The sequence below is a fragment of the Thermobia domestica genome, chromosome 10 (genome assembly GCF_964235325.1).
Source record: "Thermobia domestica chromosome 10, izTheDome1.hap1.1, whole genome shotgun sequence".
In the NCBI taxonomy this organism is placed as follows: domain Eukaryota; kingdom Metazoa; phylum Arthropoda; class Insecta; order Zygentoma; family Lepismatidae; genus Thermobia; species Thermobia domestica.
This window is the reverse complement of record NC_137463.1, coordinates 173,566,956-173,587,464: the sequence shown is the minus strand read 5'-3', so window position 1 is coordinate 173,587,464 and position 20,509 is coordinate 173,566,956. Positions and strand designations below refer to the sequence as shown.

Below are 20,509 nucleotides of genomic sequence, written 5' to 3'. Positions count from 1 at the left end.
GGATTGTGTTGTTTCAGCCGTACACATATTGACGGAAGTACAGTATAAGCACTTCCACTGAACGCTTCATCAGATACGAACTCTCTATATATGTGTGTGTAAAATTTAAGCGTCCCTCGATTATGCACTGAGGCTAAGAGAAATAGTGATGATCACAATGAGCGGAAAGTGCAAAATGTCCATTATTTTTTATACTATATACAAATTGGTAAAAATTTCATTCTGTCGAAGCTGCAAACATTATAGGGATGAATCCAAATTTTTAAATTATAGGATGCAGCACTAATATATTTCTAGTAAAACATTAGTACATGCAGGTAATATAGAGTCCTTTTGTGTATAGTTTACATCTTGTAATCATAAATGTATCTTAAAATGTTGACCGTAATGATTTTATATAAATACGATGGGTATTTCGTTTTAGATGCAGCAGGGTAGACGGACGGCCAGCCTAAAAGCCTCTGTAGAAGCCATTACTCAAGGGGTTCATCCTCATGAATTCAGTATAGGTAGAGAACTAGCGGGGGCAGCCCATTCAGCAATCGCAGCTACACAAGAAGCAACAAAGAAACAAAAGAAGTAAGTTGTTTCTTAATAAGATAAAGTTTGCATTTTGCGCATCACATAACAAATGAAAAATGTATACTCATCAATTACAAATGGCCGAAGATTTCAGACATGAAGCTGTGGTGTTCTATCTGTCTATATTACGTCCAAACTAGTCTTATCTTGCTACTACATGTTCATTGAAAACAACTTCACTTTTTCTTTCAGATCAGTAGATTCTAGTTTAATAAATTTCCTGTACATAAATGAAAAAAAAAAAAAAAATGAAATCTTTCAGCTTAACGTTCCACAATTATGCTCTTTAGCCTAAGGGAGACGGATGATTAAGACAAGTGAATGATGATGGAAGAATCGATGCAATGAGAATGTCAGAGGAAACGGGAACGGGAGTACCCCGAGAAAACCCACCAACACGATGTTGTCCACCACAAACTTACTTAGACAGGGATCGAACCAAGGACCTCACACAGAAGATATAAGCGCTCTATTTAGAAGTAAATTTCGAGAAGCAAGGTAACTGTGTAGAAGAATTAATGATCATGCAACTAGTTAAAAATGCCCGAGTTTGGATACGTTTCTAATTGTTCTTTTTATACTAATTTGTGGGTGAACCCAATGAAACCACTTTTAAACATCCATAGGGTTCCTAGAAGAGTGATCTCAAACTTCAATAAACTGTGGTGTAATTTTTCTCGTGACTCTATGGGCAGATATGTTTGAAACTGGTTCCATTTGATTCAGTATTCTCAAATTAGTATAAAAAGCACAACTAAAAATTTATCCAAGCGTGGTATTTCTTACTAATGGCATGATCGTTAGTTCATAAATAATCTAAAACTTCATTGAAACTGTACATAACATTTATTGAAGCTGCTAAAATTTGAAGGGGAGAACGTTTAAAAAGCTATCCTCTAGTTTCTTATTTTAAAAATCTTGATACAATGTATCAGTAAAAGAAGGAATTCTGTAAATAATGATGCTAAACTAACATCATACCCAAAAAGCTATTTATGCAGGGCCGTAATTTGTGTGTTGGGGGAGAGGTATGGGGCAACTGCCCGTCAGGAAATCTCCCCGTCGTTCGAGGACTTTAAGATAAAATTTTCTAACTTCATATACGATACGAACATGAAGTTACAAATGAAGCTTCAAACAGGTTCACTACATTACATAAACAAAACAGCACACCAAAGGTAAATAAAAATGAGTCGTGGGTCCATTTCAGTTAAAAATATCTTCTATTAGGGGCCCTAGAAATAATATTTATTCTTATAGCTTTGAGATTTGTCAATATTGTCCCCTTAATTAATTTGTTATGTATGGAACGGGCCCAGGGGCGTAATTAACGTTCCCACAAACTTTGCCGCGCGGAAGGGTCCACAGGCTCCGGGGGCCCACAAAGAGTAAGAGAAAGATGAAAACAAGGGGCCCAAGAATTAGAAAAACAACTTTTTTTAGGACCCAAATACTGGGGCCCAAAACAACTTTCTTTCTTTCTGTTTGCCTCCCTCCTCCTCCAGAAAAATCTTAAGTTACAGTGCTGTATTTATGGCTGATTTTGTACACTTAATTTTCTGAAACTGAAGATAAAATGGTATCCGAATGGAGGTGAACAAGAAGTAAGCAAAAGTTCATATCAAAACGAAAATGGTTTTGAATCTGTTTCTTGGTTTGTGGTACGTTTCCCTTGCCTGCCAGATTGAAATTTAGCCAATCAGTAAAATACATAATTTCCAGACATTTGATAAAATGTTTAGGCAACCAAAGCAACAGTTGGAATATGTGGGTTGAATGACTTACACTTGCAGGTAATAACTGCAATGGCAGTTTGATAATTAATCAGGACAGCCTGTCCTGAATCGCAAATAGGACTTACAAGTACTGGATGTTGTAAACATACTTCTTTAATTGTGGATTTCACTAGAGGGGAAAGAAAAGTGGTATTTAAACAAAAAAGTCGAAAAAATATCCTTTAAAAAAAACTGCTTTTCATGGGGAAAAAACCTCCATCCCTCAAAAACCCGGTATTTTTGAATCTGTAAATCCTGCTAGACATACTCGTGAAATTGTGTGTAGAGTGCACCAGACCGTAATCAGGAGGGAGAGATCATTTTTGGGAAGCTGACATAAGTTTATCACACATTCATATATACATATCGAAAACAACCGACAGTCTCAGAAAGACTCAAGTGAGCCTCAGCCTCCTGGCCACTTCCTAGCTAGGAGCCTGGAATGCACATGCACCGTTAAAAAATGGAATATTTAAAATTCACATTTCAATCCTGTATCATTCTATACACATTTTGTAGTGAACAGGAGTAGCGTACGCAAAACCCTCTTGAACAAAATATGAAAAAAATAAAAATTTACCATAGTAGAATACACAAAAGTCCTGGAAGCTTGACTCCTTCCCCTTGCTGAAATTCTATGTACGTTACTAGTAAACAGCATTGTGTGCAATGGTTTTTTCTCAGGGTTTTGTCTTTCCTCCGATGTCACTTTTCACTCCACTAATTCTTTATCGCCCCATTTGATATACTACGTGCCTAAGAGCATGATCGGGAACATTGAAACTACAACTTTTCTTTTTTTATGTATAAAACGCTGTGCAAAGTAGTAATACTATATTTTCGTATTAGGCAACAGTGGAATAATATCTACAGCTTCTTACTTCCTCTATTACGCTAAGAGCAGAGGAATGCCTTCTCCTTAGCGATCCAGACGCAAAGGTAGATTTCCTAACTGTCTACCTTTAGTGCAAATATGATTAATAAAATAGCATTAGGAGTGCTACTTTTTTCCCCGCTAAGCAGGGTTTGCAAAAACCCGTTTTTTTTTTTTAAAAAAAAAAAAAGCCCAACCCACCCGGGCCCATGTGGGTTTTTTCGAAATATTTCAATGTTTTGGGGGTAAAAGTGTTAAAATGTGATTTATATTTCAAGATTATCATTGTCACAACTTGTCACAATTGTCACAACAATTTTCTATTCACTGCAGTTTTGAAAAAACGGCCGCCATTTTGAAATTTTCCGTTGGATCGCTGCCAATGTATATACAGTTAATTTAGAGCGTCTTGTGCTTCTGCTCTGAACATGTCAACTTAAAAGACCAAAAATTACACTTTGTAGCGTGGATATCCGCTATTTTGATAAAAGAATGGCCGCCATTTTGAAATTTTACGTTGGTATGCCGCCAAAATCTATACAAGAAATTTAGTGTCTCTCGTGCTTGTACCCTGAAAATTTAAACTTAAAAGACCGAAAGTGATACCCTGTAGTATGTGTGGTACAGACAGATGAAAGAACAAATGTAGATCGAATCATCCCAGGAGCCTCAGTGACGTTCGCCAAATATGAACACAAAATATATTAATTTAAAACAAAGATATATAATTCGTGTTTTATGAAATAAATGTTTCAAAATGTCTTAAACGACATAAATATTTTCCAGTGTAGGGGAAGGCGTTGTACCTTTGAAACAATGTACCTTTGAACACCTGTGCTTTTCTCGAATTCAGAGCTATCTAGATGCAGTGATTAAAATTCGTTTGAAAGATTAAATGAAAAAAAGCACTACAAACGCGTTTGGCTGTTGTTTACTGAGTGTTGTGCCGAATAATGTTCCTTTTAATTTTTTCACCCCCAAACCGAAGATTTTTTGTAGTTACCTTTTGAGTTTTGTGCTCTTCGGTTTTCGCAACTTGTGATATTTATTTGTCCAAACTTGGGGTAGAATCATTGGTGAATACAGTAATATTTTTAGTTTTAACATCTGTTCAATATTTAAGCTAGTGGAGAACTTTTTTCGTAATGGTGACCCTCTTGTACCTATGAACATTAATGCATCGTGTATCTTTAAACGATAAATGATACTGTTTAAAGCTACACAATGTAAGTAGTTAAAACAATTGATATATTTTATATAGGTTAGGATATAAAGTTAGGGCAGAGAAAACTAAATACATGGAAGTGCGTCGGGACCGGAATACAGCAAATTATGGATGCGTTAAAATATTAAATAATACTTTTGATAAAATGGATAGTTTCAAATATCTAGGATCAATATTAACAGAGGAAAATCATATGCACGAAGAAATTAAATGTCGACTAAAAGCAGGGAATTCGTGTTACTATTCGGTTCAAAATCTCTTGTCGTCGCGAATTCTGTCGAGGAATTTGAAGCTTAAAATATACAAAACGATAATAATGCCTGTTGTTCTGTATGGCTGCGAAACATGGGCACTTACTCTGAGGGAAGAACATAGACTGAAAGTATTTGAGAACAAGGTCCTGAGACGAATATTCGGATCCAAGAGGAACGGGAATGGGGAATGGCGGAAACTTTATAACGAGGAACTACATAATTTATATGGTCTACCCTACATTGTTAGGGTCGTTAAGTCTAGGAAGCTTAGGTGGGCGGGTCATGTAGCTAGGATGGAAGAAAGTAGAAACGCTTTCAAAGTCTTGACTGGAAGACCATTAGGAAGACCTCGGCGCAGATGGGAGGACAATATTAAGATGGATCTCGCAGAGATTGGAATACCAAGTAGAAACTGGATGCAGTTAGCTAAGGATAGAAGTCAGTGGAGAGCTTTTGTGAACGCGGCATTGAACCTCCGGGTTTCATAGGCCATAGAGTTAGTTAGTTAGTTTAGGATATAAAGTTATTAATTATAATTTTAAGTAGTTTCTTTATATTCGCTTATTGTATAACATCACGTTAAGAGTTGTATATGCTCAACTTTATTGTTCACAAGTTTTTGTTAGAACTTCTCTTCAATTTTTAATTTAATTAATAAAATTTCAATTCTGGGGAACTTTTTATAGCTAAACCTTTTATTGCAATTGATAACTGTTAATATTTACGGCTTCTTTTTATATTATTGCCCCAGAAACGTTGTAATTATCACTTTGTTCAAAGGTACAAGAGGGCCTGTTCAATGGTACACGACCATAATGTACCTGTGAACAAAACGGATATGCTCTTCTTATATTCTATAAAAGCTAATGTAATTATGTAACACGTTTAAAAATCATCCTATCTGATAGCAAAGAGATGGCACTTCAAATATGCGACAAACATTGGGGAAAAAGTGCTGAATATTAGCACCAAAGTGTTCACAGGTACAACGCCTTCCCCTAAAATAAGTAGTTTTATTGTTGGAGTTATGGGCGGCGATTGGGGGGAAAGGGGGCAGTTGCCCCCCACTTTTTTGAAATTACCCATTAATGTATATATGTTACCTTATGCTCAGCATAACGTAACATGGCCCGGTGCTTTTGAGCACCTTGTATATTGGAAGGGAAATTTTAAAATTTATTTAGAATGTAAGAGAAACTTTTATTTTATAGTAGGAAAACCGTAGGTCGAAAATTTTGCGTAATTTTAGTAAAATAAATCGTTTCAATGGATATTATATGAAGATTACATGATTATTAATTATAGGTTGTATATTTTACGTATTTATCCAAGAATATATCATTATTTTAGACAAATAAGTGTATATTCCAGCTTTTCAATGATTTTCAGTTTATTTCTATTCATATTTCGGCATAGGGAATCTTCTCAAGAAAGCTAAAAATTTTATTTCGTAAAATCTTCTTCAAAATTCCAAATTAAGAAAGTCAGCCATAATTTCTTCTTGGTGTATCTCTTTGTTTCGAAGTAAATTATTTGATTGGATAATCCACAATCACAGCTGCGGCTGAGATTTCGGCTTTCTTTGATCTTCACACAGAAGCCTATCATCCGATAATTACGTCACGATTATCTTCCAATTAGGGATCATCTTCATGTAATTCTTGGTCTTACGGCGTCAGCCATTTCAGGAGACAGACGTGCAGTGTTCAGCGTCTGCAGAAATTGTGGAATAATTTGTGGTTACGTTAAACTGTGATAAATTCTTCGTTTTGGCGAGTATTAGAAGTTGTCAGCAGAGATAAACGTGCTGTGTTTGGTGGTTTCAACAAAATTATTAATCCAGTAATATTCTAATTGTGAAGTGATTTCGTATTGCATAAGGGATACTAGCATGGAAGGTGTCTAGTGTTACGGAATGAGCTCCTTGGCAAATTTTACGTTCTCGGTCAGCCAGAGAACATAGGAGAAACCAGAGGAGACGGTGACGGAGAGGAAACATTGAGTCGTTGTGCAGGCATCGAGGAAGAAGAAGTCAAGCGACGCTCGATGGCTTTTTCCGGATAGGTGCTGCAGGAGTTGGTATCCGAAATTGTTTTGAGACCACAATTTAAGAGTTTCCCAGGAAACTCAAGTGGAGAAAGTCGTCAGGAAACCTTTTTTTTTTTTATATATATATCAGTTCAGTCTCTGTTTAAGAAGCAGATTCAAGTAAGTAAGAACCAGTGAAAGTGAAACTCACTCCAGGTATTTGGCATCTTTAACATTTCCTTGTCTCGAGAAAACAGATATGTGTGATTATATTTTCTGGTGTACGTGTAAAATCCATAACATGAAGTGTTAAGTGCGTAAAGTTTCCCTCAACGCCGCACACATACAGATTCGGGCAATGTGACATCGTGATTTCATTCGATGGGGGGGGGGAAAGAAAGCTAGAATCTCAGCACAGAGCGATTGTCGTAACCTCAAGAAAATGTGTGTACCACACACACATTTTTCCCCCAGTGAAGAAAAGATGTTTTAGATTCCCCAAAAATCTTGAAAGTATTCATTTTCGGTAACACTGCTCGAAATTAAGTTTTATTTATTTTGGCATGTTTTCTTTGGTTGTGAAACAAAATGATTCTAAACGTTGATTTTTTGTAAGTAAGTGTCAGATTCACGGCTACAGTTAAGTGCAAGGGTACATGAATTTTGCGTACCGGTAACTGAAAACTTTCGGCAATAGGCTAAACCTTCGTAATATTTTAAATCTGATACCCATCAAGTTTAGAAATTGCAGTTTTTTTTTATAATTACTAGTAAATACCTTTTTCTTCTTTTTTTTTAAGAAACTCAATATATTCAGAGCGACACTAATGCAAGTAACCACTGCGTCTTCGGTATGAATGTGGTAGCGAAACAAAAACAAAATATAAATGCAAAATAAGGATGGTGCTTTATGAAATATATGTGTGATTTTTTTTTTTTTTTATATATATGCTTGTTTAGGTTAAGTTAGTATAGTTAGAATAGGGATTTAGGTTTAAGTATGTCAATATGTAAGTGAATGTTTACCTGTGCTAGATTGTTTAGTGGGTCCGAGCTGTAAGAGAGGTCGCGAAGAGCGTAAATCCTCTACGCCGGCCACAATCTCTATGCACAGAGAAGTTTAAGCACCAAAGAATATATAAACAAAAGTGAAAGTAGCTAACCACAACAGTAGGCAGTGAAGTATTATTTTCAGTAGTGTATTGTATTTATATTGTGTCCTTTCATTTGTTTTTTTGCGTGTCGATTCAATGTAAATGTTCTGGAAGGCAAGAATATTAAATGAATATTAAAGAATATGAATATTTTGGGAATATGAGCAAAAGTAAAGAATGTTTTGGCTCTGAAAGGTATAGAAATCGATCATATTTCTTAGATGGGTATGTCAGTTTAATGTAAAGATTTTCCTGTTATCGAATATTTTGTCCAACACTACATTCATGAATATTTTAAAGAATAAAACTTACTAGCCGTGAAAACATCTTTCTTTTCGAATAAAAAATCTAATTATCTTGTAATTTAAAAAGTGATAGAAATATGGAGTTGATGTTTTGGGTATGCATGCGAAGCATGATCAAAACAAAGAGCAGTACGTACAGAATAAGTTTACTGGGGAAATGAAATAGCTGTGAAGTGCAGGGAAGAGACTTTCCTTAGTGTGACCGAGTTGAAAACAACCGAATCTGTAGAAAATTTCTCATTTTATCAGTTTCTATCAAAATCTCAGTTTGGATTTTTTTTAAGTTACAAAATTCTGTTTCAAGATATTTTTTTTTTTTAATTCAGATAGGGCTTTCACAGACAACATTAAGATCTTCATTGTGCTCATTGCCAGCTCCACTCGTAGGTCGATGTCCTGTGTCTGTAGTCGTGGTTCACAACCTATTTCCGGATGGGATGTGGATGATGAACTGCAGGCCTGGATATCGGACTGTGAGTCGAGATGGAAGAGAGTTTGGAAGCTTTATATTTCGGGCCAGATTTGAGTTCTATTTTCCGTAGATGATCGGCTTGGTGAGTGTATCAGTGACTGTTGATGACGAGCCCATACGGGCCCAGTAGGTTCGGTGTCACTAGTCAGTGATACATTCAACATAGCATGTAATCTCAAGGAAAGGGAACATCGTACAAAAACACAAATAGTCAATTACAACAATTAATTCATTCAATTCATTTTACTTTATTTATTTATTTATTTACTTTTTTTTTTTAAAGTTAAAATGGCGACCCATTATCCAGGATTTCTGTTGTTTCAATCCTACGCGAGCGCTAAGGAAAACAAACAATCACAGCAGAGTATTTGTAATGGGGATCATTATGACAATCGCTGCATTGAATGAATCATGGTCACTTCTGGATCTGTATGTGCGTGATGTTGTGGGAAACAAACTTCATGAAAGTGAAAATGTCTGTGGGTAGCAGATCGAGTAACGAATCTCGTCATCCGAGCGAATATATATGCTGTAGTGACGAAATTGCAGGGTTCAGCGTTTATTGTGACAGTTGTTTTAGATGGGTACATGCCCAATGTTATGGTTTGTCAGAGGAACAAGTGCAGGAATTAGACAAGAGTAGTGAGCCGTGGCTATGTAAGCCTTGCCTGGCGAAACAGGTGACAGTGTTGCCACTTCCGAAATCATCGGAAACTGAGAGTGAGGAAGGTGAACGTGTAACGCGGGGTAGCCCGAACGATTCTGACAAGGAGGAAGGAAGTCGAGGAAACGTAGCTTCCGGTTCAAGTGTGCAATTAACGGACTTTGCGGCCATGATGGAACGATTTAGTCAAACTTTAACTTTGACGTTAAATGAAAAATTTGAAAAGGTGGACAATAAATTTCAGGCGATGAGTAATCAGGTTGACCGTAAATTTCAGGATATGAATGAAAAATTCGATAATGTAAAATTCGAAATGTTGCAAATGATTAATGAGAAAGTGGCTCGTGTAAACGAAGACGTAGAGGCTGTTAGGTCGGAAGTTCGCGATTTATATACCTCTGTTGGGAACTATCAGAATAAAATAGACGCGCGGGTAGATGCCGTTGAGGAAGGTCTCCGGTTATCGGTTGAGGCACAGAATCGACGATGTGATGACTTGACTAAGGAGTTCTCACATCTCGAACTAAGTACCCAAAGGTCGTGTCAGGCACTTGAAGCCAGGATTCAGACGTTGGAAGAGAAACAAAACCAAAGAAAAGATAAACGGTGTGGACGTAAACGAGCGCGAGACTTTGTTGTCGGTGATGGAATCGAGTCTGACGGGACCGAGTCAGACATCCAAGTGGATGTACCGGTCTCTTCAGTTGGGGAGACTCGTACTATTCCCACGGTGACTGTCTCTGTCTGTCAGCCGACCGACATTCACGGCACAAATGTCCTTCCTTTTGAATTATCCCCACGTACGTTGAACTTAAACAAGTCACATGCATTCTGTGTTGAGACAATAGGTTGTCAGGCGTCGTCCAGGAGGTCGAATCCATTGTTAGTTTCACCTCAGGTGTCAGGATCTTCCAATACTAGTTGTCGGTTGAACCATGTGGTGTCCTCTAGTAATGCAGCAGACATGACTCCTTCGTGCGCTGGAGTTCAGGAGGGAATGTGTGGTCACGCGGTGGTATCAATGCCAGACAACTTAACTTCTGGACAAAATTACCAACACTATTCTATTTTCGGTCAAAATCACTCGGGTGCAAAGAGCCCCGTCGTTGGCCACAATTCTCCCGTGAACCCCAGTAAAAGCGAGGAAGGCTTTGGTAAGCGAACTCTAAATTTAAGACTTTCTGAATTAAATCACCTACATTTTCTGGTGAATACGGTTCGGCGAGATCATTTTTAGAAAATTTGGAACAAACTTTTAAGGTAATTTCGGCATCAGAACACGAACGTCTAACCTTGGTACCTTGTTGCTTAACAGCTGGGGCCAAGACATGGTTTCAGACTGTGTGTCAAGACATTAATAGTTATGCGGATTTTGTGCGTCTGTTCCGGGAACACTATTTTTCGGCAAGGATGGAAAGGTTGCAAAAGAAGTTCATTCAGGGAATGAAGTATGATCGAGCGAAGTACAACCGATTGACGGACTTTGCATGGAAAATTGTAGCGGAATATTATGCGGTGGCACAACACCCGGATGAAACCGAACTTATTGAGATAGTCTTGGATTGTTTACCAGCTGGTGATGCCAAGTTGTTGAGGGCTGTTGAGCCGAAGAACATTCAACACCTTATGGTCAAAATAGCCGAGATAGAGGGACATCCAGAGCCTAGTGAACCGGTCACTGACAAGAAGTTTAGACGCTTTCAGGTGCGTCAGGCGAAGGTCGTCAAAAAGGCCGAAAAGTCAGGAAAACAAACCACCAAAGATACTTCGTCTCAGACGGAGGAAGACGAAGGCAAGAGGAAGGAAGGAAATTCCAATGGCAAAGGAGATGACCGATTTTCCGGAAACAGGGGTCGAAGAAGGAACTTTCAGTCTCGAAGACCTTGGCCCAATCAAGGAAGACCGAATTGGGTAAGAGATGGTAATGGAAATCGGAATGCTCCGTATGGGTACAACCAACGCTACTATCCAGCAGCGATGAGTTATGGGTATCAGCGGGGTACATCTCAGACATGCGCGCCAAACGCGATGACCTCAGCAGGAGCGCAAGCCTATCCGGGATACGCGCCGAATTTACTTCCTGGAGGGGGAGTGGCGGCTCCCACGTCCACTTCTTCCCCAGGAGTGAACATGGCGATGTCCACTGGATGGCCTCCGCAATATACGACATTCGTACCTACGATGGCTCAGCCACCGGAAACGAACGGGAATAGTTTGGGAAATGCATACCGCAGCCCTCATTAGGGGAGAGTGTGGACTGCGATGTGGATTCCTCAACTCCCCAGAAAGAACAAGATCGGTTAGCGAGTAGTCAAAATTTCAATTTGGTAACAACCTCGTTCGATTTTGATACCAACCTTCCAAATTCAAAATTCAATGTTTTGGCAGATTCCGAAAATCGGGAAACAAAATTGGGCACGCCTCTGTTCTCGATTCGTTTCGTGATCGACGAGAAGGAGTGTGACTCCAGTGCGGAAAAAGGTATTCTTTTAACTTATCCTTCACCTACGTTAAGTTGTTCAGTTGGAAGTTTAACTTTAGTTTGCATTCTGGATTCTGGAGCGGACACGAATTTGTTGTCTGGAGACGTTTGGAGGAGGATCAAGGAGATTTATCCGTCAGCTAAACTTCGTCCAAAATCCAACATTTCATTACGAGGTTTCGCAGGAGACGAATCTTTTCAAGTCAAGGGTTTTCAGATTCTAAATTTTACGATTCCAGGTTACGTTTTCGAGGTTCCAGTATATGTGATTCAGAAACTAAAAACAGATTGTATTCTAGGTTTCCCCTTTTTCATTCGGTATCATGTTCTTCTAAATTGCAAATCGAAAGAAGTCTCTCTTGAGACTGATTCTGGACAGACCATCTCCATCAACATGGAACAGCAGCATTGTTGTCGAGTCACCGTTGCGGAAGTATCATATAGTTCCATTTGGGAATATAAAGTTTCGTATGTATTATTGGTCCATAGAATAAAAATGGTGCCATAAAATATTTGTCGTTCCATGAGTACGTATTGGTTGTCTTCCCGTGGAATTAAGAAAGCTACAGGAATTGCGTTTGAATTGTCACTAAAAATGGCCCAAAAATTAACCTATTAGAGCGCCTTAATTCAAGCGTACTTTCATTTCTTCTTGCAAGGGCTCGATATGTTAGTCAGCCGCTCTGGAACTAATTGAGATAACATTTCGCAAGAAAAGAAGTCCTTCTCAAGTTATTCTTTAATTGCACAAAAATCGACAGTTCGTAAAATGTATTTTCTTCTTTCTGATAATAAGGAATATTTTGAATTGATTTTTTTCAGTTTAACATCCTGTTCAGCAGCGAAGTTATATGAGACGTGGACTTATTGATCAACGTGGAGTCCGAACCACGTGAGCTCCCCCCCGGGAATCGAGTCCGGGTCTCCCACTTCAAAGGCATGTACGCTAACCGCTTAGCCACGGAGCTCAGTAAGGAATATTAACTTTGCAGTGTAATATACGAGTTTAGGGGTGTACATATACAGTTTTGTATATACAATTAAAATTAGTGAATTCAGCATAATTCTAGGTTTTAGGATTATTTTGTATAACTGAAATGTGGAGTGACTAAGTATTGCTGAGTTTTGATATATTCCAAGAAAGTGAAAACTCTACTTAATGGCAGCGAACATGTTTCGGGAAGCTGGAAAAGTATTGCTTTAAATGTCGTAGCATATGCTTGTAGTATTCATAGTCATTCTAAGAGTAATAACACATATAATACCATGCGTGGAATTAAAAATATAAGTTGTTCATTAATTTCCAGTTTCAATATAACTTCTGCAAAACAAGCCTCATTATTCATTACTATGATTATTTGATTAGTATTATCCTTTCTGTTTATTTGTTTTGCAGATTTGTTATTAAATAGGCCCCTAATCTGATCACACAATTTTCCAGACAGATATTCATGAGCAAGGAATCAAATCTCTTCTTACACTTTCGTTGTTTAAGAGTACAAAGGGCTAGTATCTACGTGCGTAGCTCTTGTTAATTTACTTAATAAAATATGAAACAAGATATACGGTATTTTAACTGAAAAAGACAGTATCCTAATAGTTATACAACTTTTCGTCAAAAAAGGTGTTAGAAGCAACCAGGAAAACTGACATTGATATCAAATATTCAGATCATGTCTTGTCCCCCCTCCCACTTTTTAACGTCCAACCGCCGCCACTGGTTGGAGTTCACTTCCGATACTTTGTGCGTTCAATTACGGGAATTTCCCGAGCGCTTGTTGCAAGACTGCTCTTTCCAGAAAATTAATTTAACACAATTAACACAGACATAATTCATATTTTATAAAGGAAATGTTTCAAAATGTCTTAAATGAAATTCAATATCTTCCAGCGTAAAATAAATAGTGTTATTGTTGAATTATTCAGTTGCGACGCTTTGTGCGTTGAATTGCGGGAATTTCCCGAGCACTTCTTTCGCGACGTTTTTTTCTTCTTCTTCGAAAAGAAGTGCTTCTTTTTCTTCTTCTTTTTCTTGGTGTACATCGAAACTTCCACTAGTAAGGAAGTTTGAATTCAGCATTTGAAATAGTAAGAGTTACGTAATCTTCGGAACTCCGAACATTAAGCTTCTTAAATTTGACAAGAATTTTTACGCTATTGCTGGTGTTGATTCTGCAGAATGCTTATTTGAAGAGTAGCAACAAATAACTGAACTAAACTGTTGTTGTTGGAAAACCAAATTTTACTGAAGAATACTTGTGTTACCATCAAAGGTAATAAAACAATAATACTAATAGTTTTACTAATGCACTACATATTTACTGGTAGTACCGGCACCTATGGCCTTAAGCCCGATGAGGGATAACGTCTCTCGGCTTGCCGAGTCAGCGAGCACACTTTTCACGGAAAGTATTTTCTAAAATATAAAATTGCATACCTTACTTCAAACAGGCTATAAGCATAATTTATACATTAATTTGTTCTATAATTACCTCAAGCTAACGTTTTTTAAAATTATTTTTTTAATTCATTCAGTGCATTCAGAAGTTTATAAAAGTATTATGTTGTTGTATACCTTAACGTGAAAGCATCTAATTCGCCCAGGAAGGTCCAAAATCTGATAAAAATAACTTTCAATGTAATTACCTTAGTTGTACCAACAATATACCAACAAAAAGCTCAAAAACCCAGGTGGGTTTTAAGATGTTTTTTTTTTCAGGTGGGTCCAACTCAAAAAAAAAACACTTTTTTTTTCCGAGCTGGGCCCACTTGGGCAAACCCTGCCGCTAAGCCACCAGGAGAAACGGGAATAAGACAAAGCTGTTCATTGGATGTCGCTCACCCCCCATACCAGTAGACAGACACTGCCGTTCAATCGGTGTGGATTAGCGAACTTTAAAACATATGGAGTGCAATTGAAGCTCCCGTCAAATATAAACTGTGATGTAATTCGATTTCTGAATGACTTTGGAAATTCAGAAAACTCGAGAAATCATAATCTACGTTTCTCACGAACCACATAATTCTCGCATTCAGCAAGACAGTCTGCCATCATAGATTGCCACCTTTGGCTGTTCTTCTTGTAAATGTTGGTAAGCCCTTTCTTAAAATCTTTGCAGCATCACTTTTAAAGTTCCCGGGTAATCATTGTTGTATGGATAAATTATGGCTGTATTATACCCTATGCCCTTTTACCTGGAGAAGTTGAAATACATCACTCGGCGGGCGCTTCGATTGAAATTGATATGTTTTCACTCTCACTATTTCAGTTAATAAACAGCAGAGTCTGTCGGTCAGTATGGGGGCTGGGAAACATTCAATGAACAGCTCTGTCTTATCCCCGCTTTTTATTTCATGTGATTCTCCATGTGGCTAAGCGGAGGTTGAGGAAAGTAGTCATCCTCGTATTTTAAATTCTTCGCTTTCCATATTTTTTCTACTGTCCCCCTCCCCTCTCTTCGTTGATTGGTTGGTTGATTCAAGTTTAACGTCCTTTTTCTGAGGCTTCGTGAGATGGAATCGTCTATTTAAAGTAGGATCTAAACCAATACTTCAGTTTGTATCCGTAATAAGTATCCCCACCAAAAATCTAACACGTGACCATGCATTAGATACACCCTCCTCCTCCTAGAGCTAAAGGTGTGTTAGAGTGGAACTATCATGTTAATGCGGTAGGTTTCATTACTGTACTTGTAAATGGGAGTAATATATAGAAAAATAACCCTTTCATCTATTCTGACGCCTCTTTGGATGATTGTTCAATGGGTGTTAGTGATCAGTGTAACCTTACTTAAGAGATAATGGATTCTGTTTCGTGTGAGGTATGAACATATGACCTTCACAACATTCTTTACTTTTTCATTTCGTGTGTACGTGCTACGAATTACCACGGAAAACAATATGTTATGTTTATTAATGAAAGGAGGAAACAGTCGATTTATTTTACACACCACAGTCCTCTGTAGGTGCGAATTAAACAATTTACAAAGAGTGAAAAAGTGGATTGACTGAACCGGGATCTCCGGCATACCGTGCCGATGCGTTAACTACTATGCCACCCAGTTCGCTTCCCAGAATAGCCAACACTCTGAGTGGAGAGCACTGACTACAGGAGTGGGAAAGTGTTTGGCTGTTCTGGGAAGCGGACTGGGTGGCGTAGTGGTTAACGCATCGGTACGGTATGCCGGAGATCCCGGTTCAGTCAAGCCAGTTTTTCACTCTTTGTAAGTTATAATATGTTATGTTGTTTCATTTTCATTTTTATAATTATATTCTTGATAGTTATGATTATTATTACTATTAGTATTATTATCATTAATTAATCAATCATATATTTATTTATGTTAAATTAGTACTATATCATACGTCTTTAGTATGGATCTTCTATGTGAAGTACATTCTGGAAAACTGTAGCAAATATAACACACTTTATTAAATACTTGTGTTCTAAAAGGGTATACAATATTACCCTTCATAGCTAAAAACAGTGAGCATTGTTTAAACTTGAGTTGAGTTGAGTTGATTTTGAGTTTAACGTCCCGTTCAGCAGCGAGGCTATATGAGACGTGCACCTACTGATTAACGTGGAATCCGAACGACATGAGCTCCCGCTGGGAATCGAACCCGGGCCCCCCACGCGAAAGGCGCGTACGCTAACCGCTTAGCCACGGAGGAGCTCTGTTTAAACTTCTGAAGAATCGATAAGTGTTGCGAGTCAGCACACTAGTCGATTTTCTTTTATGAAACTAGAAAATATTAAAGTGTTTAATGCACACTTGATTTGAGAGCTTAACTAAGTGAGAATAAACCAAGGAGTGACGCTTATTCTAACAATTGTAGCAGACCTGTTTTAGGTAGGATACAAAGCAATTAGAACAGAAAAATTCCTGATGAAAAATAACTGTAAAGTATTTTTATTAATGTTGTTCTGATTTATGACATTCTATAAATCCTAATGATAAAAGATAAACATACCAGTTATGCTATTCTATCCTGGAATGTTAAACAACCTTGGTTTAGAGTTGAATAATGTTGGTTATAGAACGACAAGGGGCAGAATGAGCATCCGTTAAATAAACGGCTAACGCCTCAGTAGATCACGCCTAATCCTGATAGTAAACAGTCACGCTAATACGAGGTGTTACAAAAATGTGTCAGAATATTTTGGAAACAGATTCTTCACATCAAAGTAAGAAAAAAAAAAATCATATGGACTTGTGCTCAAAAGAGGATAGTTTCGGAGTTATAGGATGCCGAAAACGTGAAACAAATGAACTTTAAAAGTTCGTAGCTCCACTACTATAGAACCCATCGTAGACGGGTCAAGATATCACTGAGGAACTGGTTATGTGAACTATCCAAATATCCATATTTAAAAATGATTCAGTACTTGCACACCAATTTTTATAGAGGTAGAAGGAGAGTAATCACGTACTCTCAAACAACCTTTCTAAAAATGATTGTGCAAGTATCGGAGGTTCTGAAAGATGGATATTTGGATAGTTCACATACTAGTTCCTCAGTGATGTCTTGACCCGACTACAATCGGTCCTATAGTAGTGGAACTATGGACCTTTAAAGTTATAATAATAATAATAATAATAATAATAATAATAATTATTATTATTATTATTATTATTATTATTATTATTATTATTATTATTATTATTATTTATTACAAAATAAATAATAATAATAATAATAATAATAATAATAATAATAATAATAATAATAATAATAATAATAATAATAATCATTATTATTATTATTATTATTATTACTACTACTACTACTACTACATGTTTGGTATCGTATAACTACGAAACTATGCACTTCTGACCACAGGTCCATAGCTCTAGAACTTTTTTCGTATTTTGATGTGAGGAATCTATTCCCAATTGTGACAATTTTTGGTAACACTCTGTAGACTTCGCTGTGGGATTGTTGTGTATGACGTAGCCCTTGAATAATTTTACAAAAAATATGGTATTGCGTTTGGTGGGCTAACTCAAAATAAACAAAGAAATAGATTTGTTGAATGTCAACAATTAAGCACGATTTTAACCTATAGTGTACATTGGGCCAAAGGCTTTGGCACAACAACTATATATACCTTAGTAGTAGCCCCAAATTTTGTCAATTGTGATTGATCTTAATAGATTAATAAGGAAACGTACTCTCTCCTTGTTGTATTTGTATATTTTGAGTACATAGTTTTATTATTATTATTTCAGTTTATTTAATAGAGTTCTGTATGTGAGTTAGCTATTCCTAGCATTATTAATAAAGTATTATTATTATTTTTCTTAAAGGAAATCCGCTCCTGCGTCAGCAACTGCTACATCTGCGACCGTGTCGCCAGCCGTGGCATCGACTTCTTCGGTGACTAGTCTTACGACAACTACTGCCACAACGCTTCCTGTAGTTCCTGCTCCTGCACCGCCAGAGCCCTCTCCTCCTCAGGTAGACGAAAGCTCAGTCGATGCCATGGTCGATAACAATGCAGATAATCCAGATTGGACTTACGATCCCAATGAGCCAAGATATTGCATCTGTAATCAAGTCTCATATGGTGATATGGTTGCTTGTGATAATGAAGATGTAAGTATAATTTTATGATATTTATTCATTGAAAATATAAATTATTTTTGTCTCAGTTTAAGGTTCCTTGTTATACAGAATTAAAACTATTTTAGTGAAGTAACGTTCACCAGTATTGTAGTATCATTATTTTATTATTTTGTCTTTTATCTGGCTTATTAATAGCCAACAACTATTAGGTTAAAGGTTGTAATCGTTGTTGATGAGATTAGGCGTGACAGTTCAACATTTTTCTTTTGTGCAACTCTCTGTGACTATCTTCAGGTCCAACTCAAACATTCCATATAACTCCAATTATTTCAAAACTGTCAAAATAATAAATTGCTTTTTTGTCCATGTTTCCTATGGTCTCGCAATTTAAGACATATTTGCGATCACAAGACTTATCTTTCGCAGATTCGAATCCTGCTTAGGGTTTTACGTTTAAATATAGAAGGGAGTTATTTGTTTGTATTTTTGTTAACAAACGTATACATAAAATATGTGTATTGCACTAATTAATTCGTTTGAGTACTAAGATGTCCTGGACAATGTCCATGAAAGTACTAGAATTTTATTTTTGAAAAGCATAGAAATAATGGTTTAAAGCCGATAGAGTATCGGGACGCCATTGATGACAGAATAGAAAATTTTAGTCATTTCCTTCTCACAAAGAAGTGTAGCAACTCTACATGGTCTAGGGGACCAGATCTTGCGGTGGAAGTATCAAGAATGTTCGTCAAACCAGTCGCGCCCCATTGTGGTCAGGTGACATGGCACATTATCATCCTGGAAGGTCCTACTGTTGACAGGGTACAAGAAGTCCATAAATGAGTCCATGCGTATCAGTCTCCTTTAGCCTAAAGGGCATAACCATGGAAAGATAAAACTAACATTTGATTTCATTTTATAGTTATTTAACTTTTGAGCACTTGTATATTAGTTATATTTGCTTTCTAATACAAACATTTAAAATTTGTTATTGTTTCTAAGGTTTGGAAGTTATTAAGAAAGGAATGATTTATCAGGGAAGTCGGTGTTTAAACAAGCTTACAAAAGAATACAGTAAACTAAAATTGTGATGGCCATTGGTTTTCTGACTTGTATTTAAAAGTAAAAAGTAGTGAAGGAAGTGGTTTCCTTTTCAAGTTGTATTTATATACTTAACATATTTTCAATACTTTTACAGTGTCCTTTCGAGTGGTTCCACTATCCTTGTGTTGGAATTACTGCTCCTCCAAAGGGTAAATGGTATTGTCCACAGTGTACATCGTCCATGAAACGCAGAGGAAGGAAATAAAGAACAATGCTGTCCAGGACGTTTTATTGGTTAATTACCCTGGTGTATAGCATTCCTACTGCATAACTTTTAGTGAGAAGGACTTTGGTGGTAATTAATGTTGCCTTATTGAAATAGACTTTAACAGTTCAGATCGAGTGCTCTTAGGTGATTTATGCTTTAAAACAGTCCTGGTATGTGTATTTAATATTATTCAATTGTAAAAAATATTATGTAAGTACGTATATTTGTGTATGTGTGCGTGTTAGAATGAGTGCAAAATATATTAAAAATGAAATTTAGCTCAGATTTGTTGTATATGTTTACGAACGGTGCGTTTCTTGTTTGTATATTTGTGTGTGACTGAGTGTGTATGCTGCTATGTGCATATTGTTTTGTATAAAAGAAGAGTGAAGAAGATGAAGTGTAACATTAAAAATCTTGCTCACTGATAAGCGTGTATAATTGAATTTTTTTCCTCTGAAAATAAAATAATGAAATGATATCTTCCCGTGTTAATACTTTTCCTTCCATTTTACCGTGTGAACTAATTTCTATTATTAAATTTAAAAATTAATAGTCTGTTTCTAAAAGTTGTGAAGTAAAAGAATGTTCTATACGCTTAGTGATAATCTAGTTCCGTAGGAATTGAGTTCAACTCAGCAGCTTATTGGTTAATTAATTACTAGTAAAGCAGTGGGATACGTGGGAGATTTGTTGTCCATTATATGGTTTACTAAGCTCTATTTCTTTATTGAGGTCGTGGGTTAGAAATACTATTATTATTCATTTTGTTTCAATTTATTTAATATTGAATTACATTTTATTGCATTTAG

At 36.8% G+C, this 20,509-nt stretch overlaps 1 protein-coding gene across 1 annotated transcript in view; it reads left to right on the top strand.

Moving 5' to 3' along the window:
- Positions 1–20,178, top strand: part of Ing3 (Inhibitor of growth family, member 3) — an 81,135-nt gene extending 60,957 nt beyond the window's left edge. Inside the window, exons 7-9 of the mRNA XM_081728765.1 lie at positions 425–579; positions 18,127–18,415; positions 19,584–20,178. Of these exons, the coding sequence (XP_081584891.1) occupies positions 425–579; positions 18,127–18,415; positions 19,584–19,694 (555 nt within the window). The 3' untranslated portion in view covers positions 19,695–20,178. The remainder of the gene's footprint in view (positions 1–424; positions 580–18,126; positions 18,416–19,583) is intronic.
- The last annotated feature ends 331 nt before the right edge of the window (positions 20,179–20,509 follow it).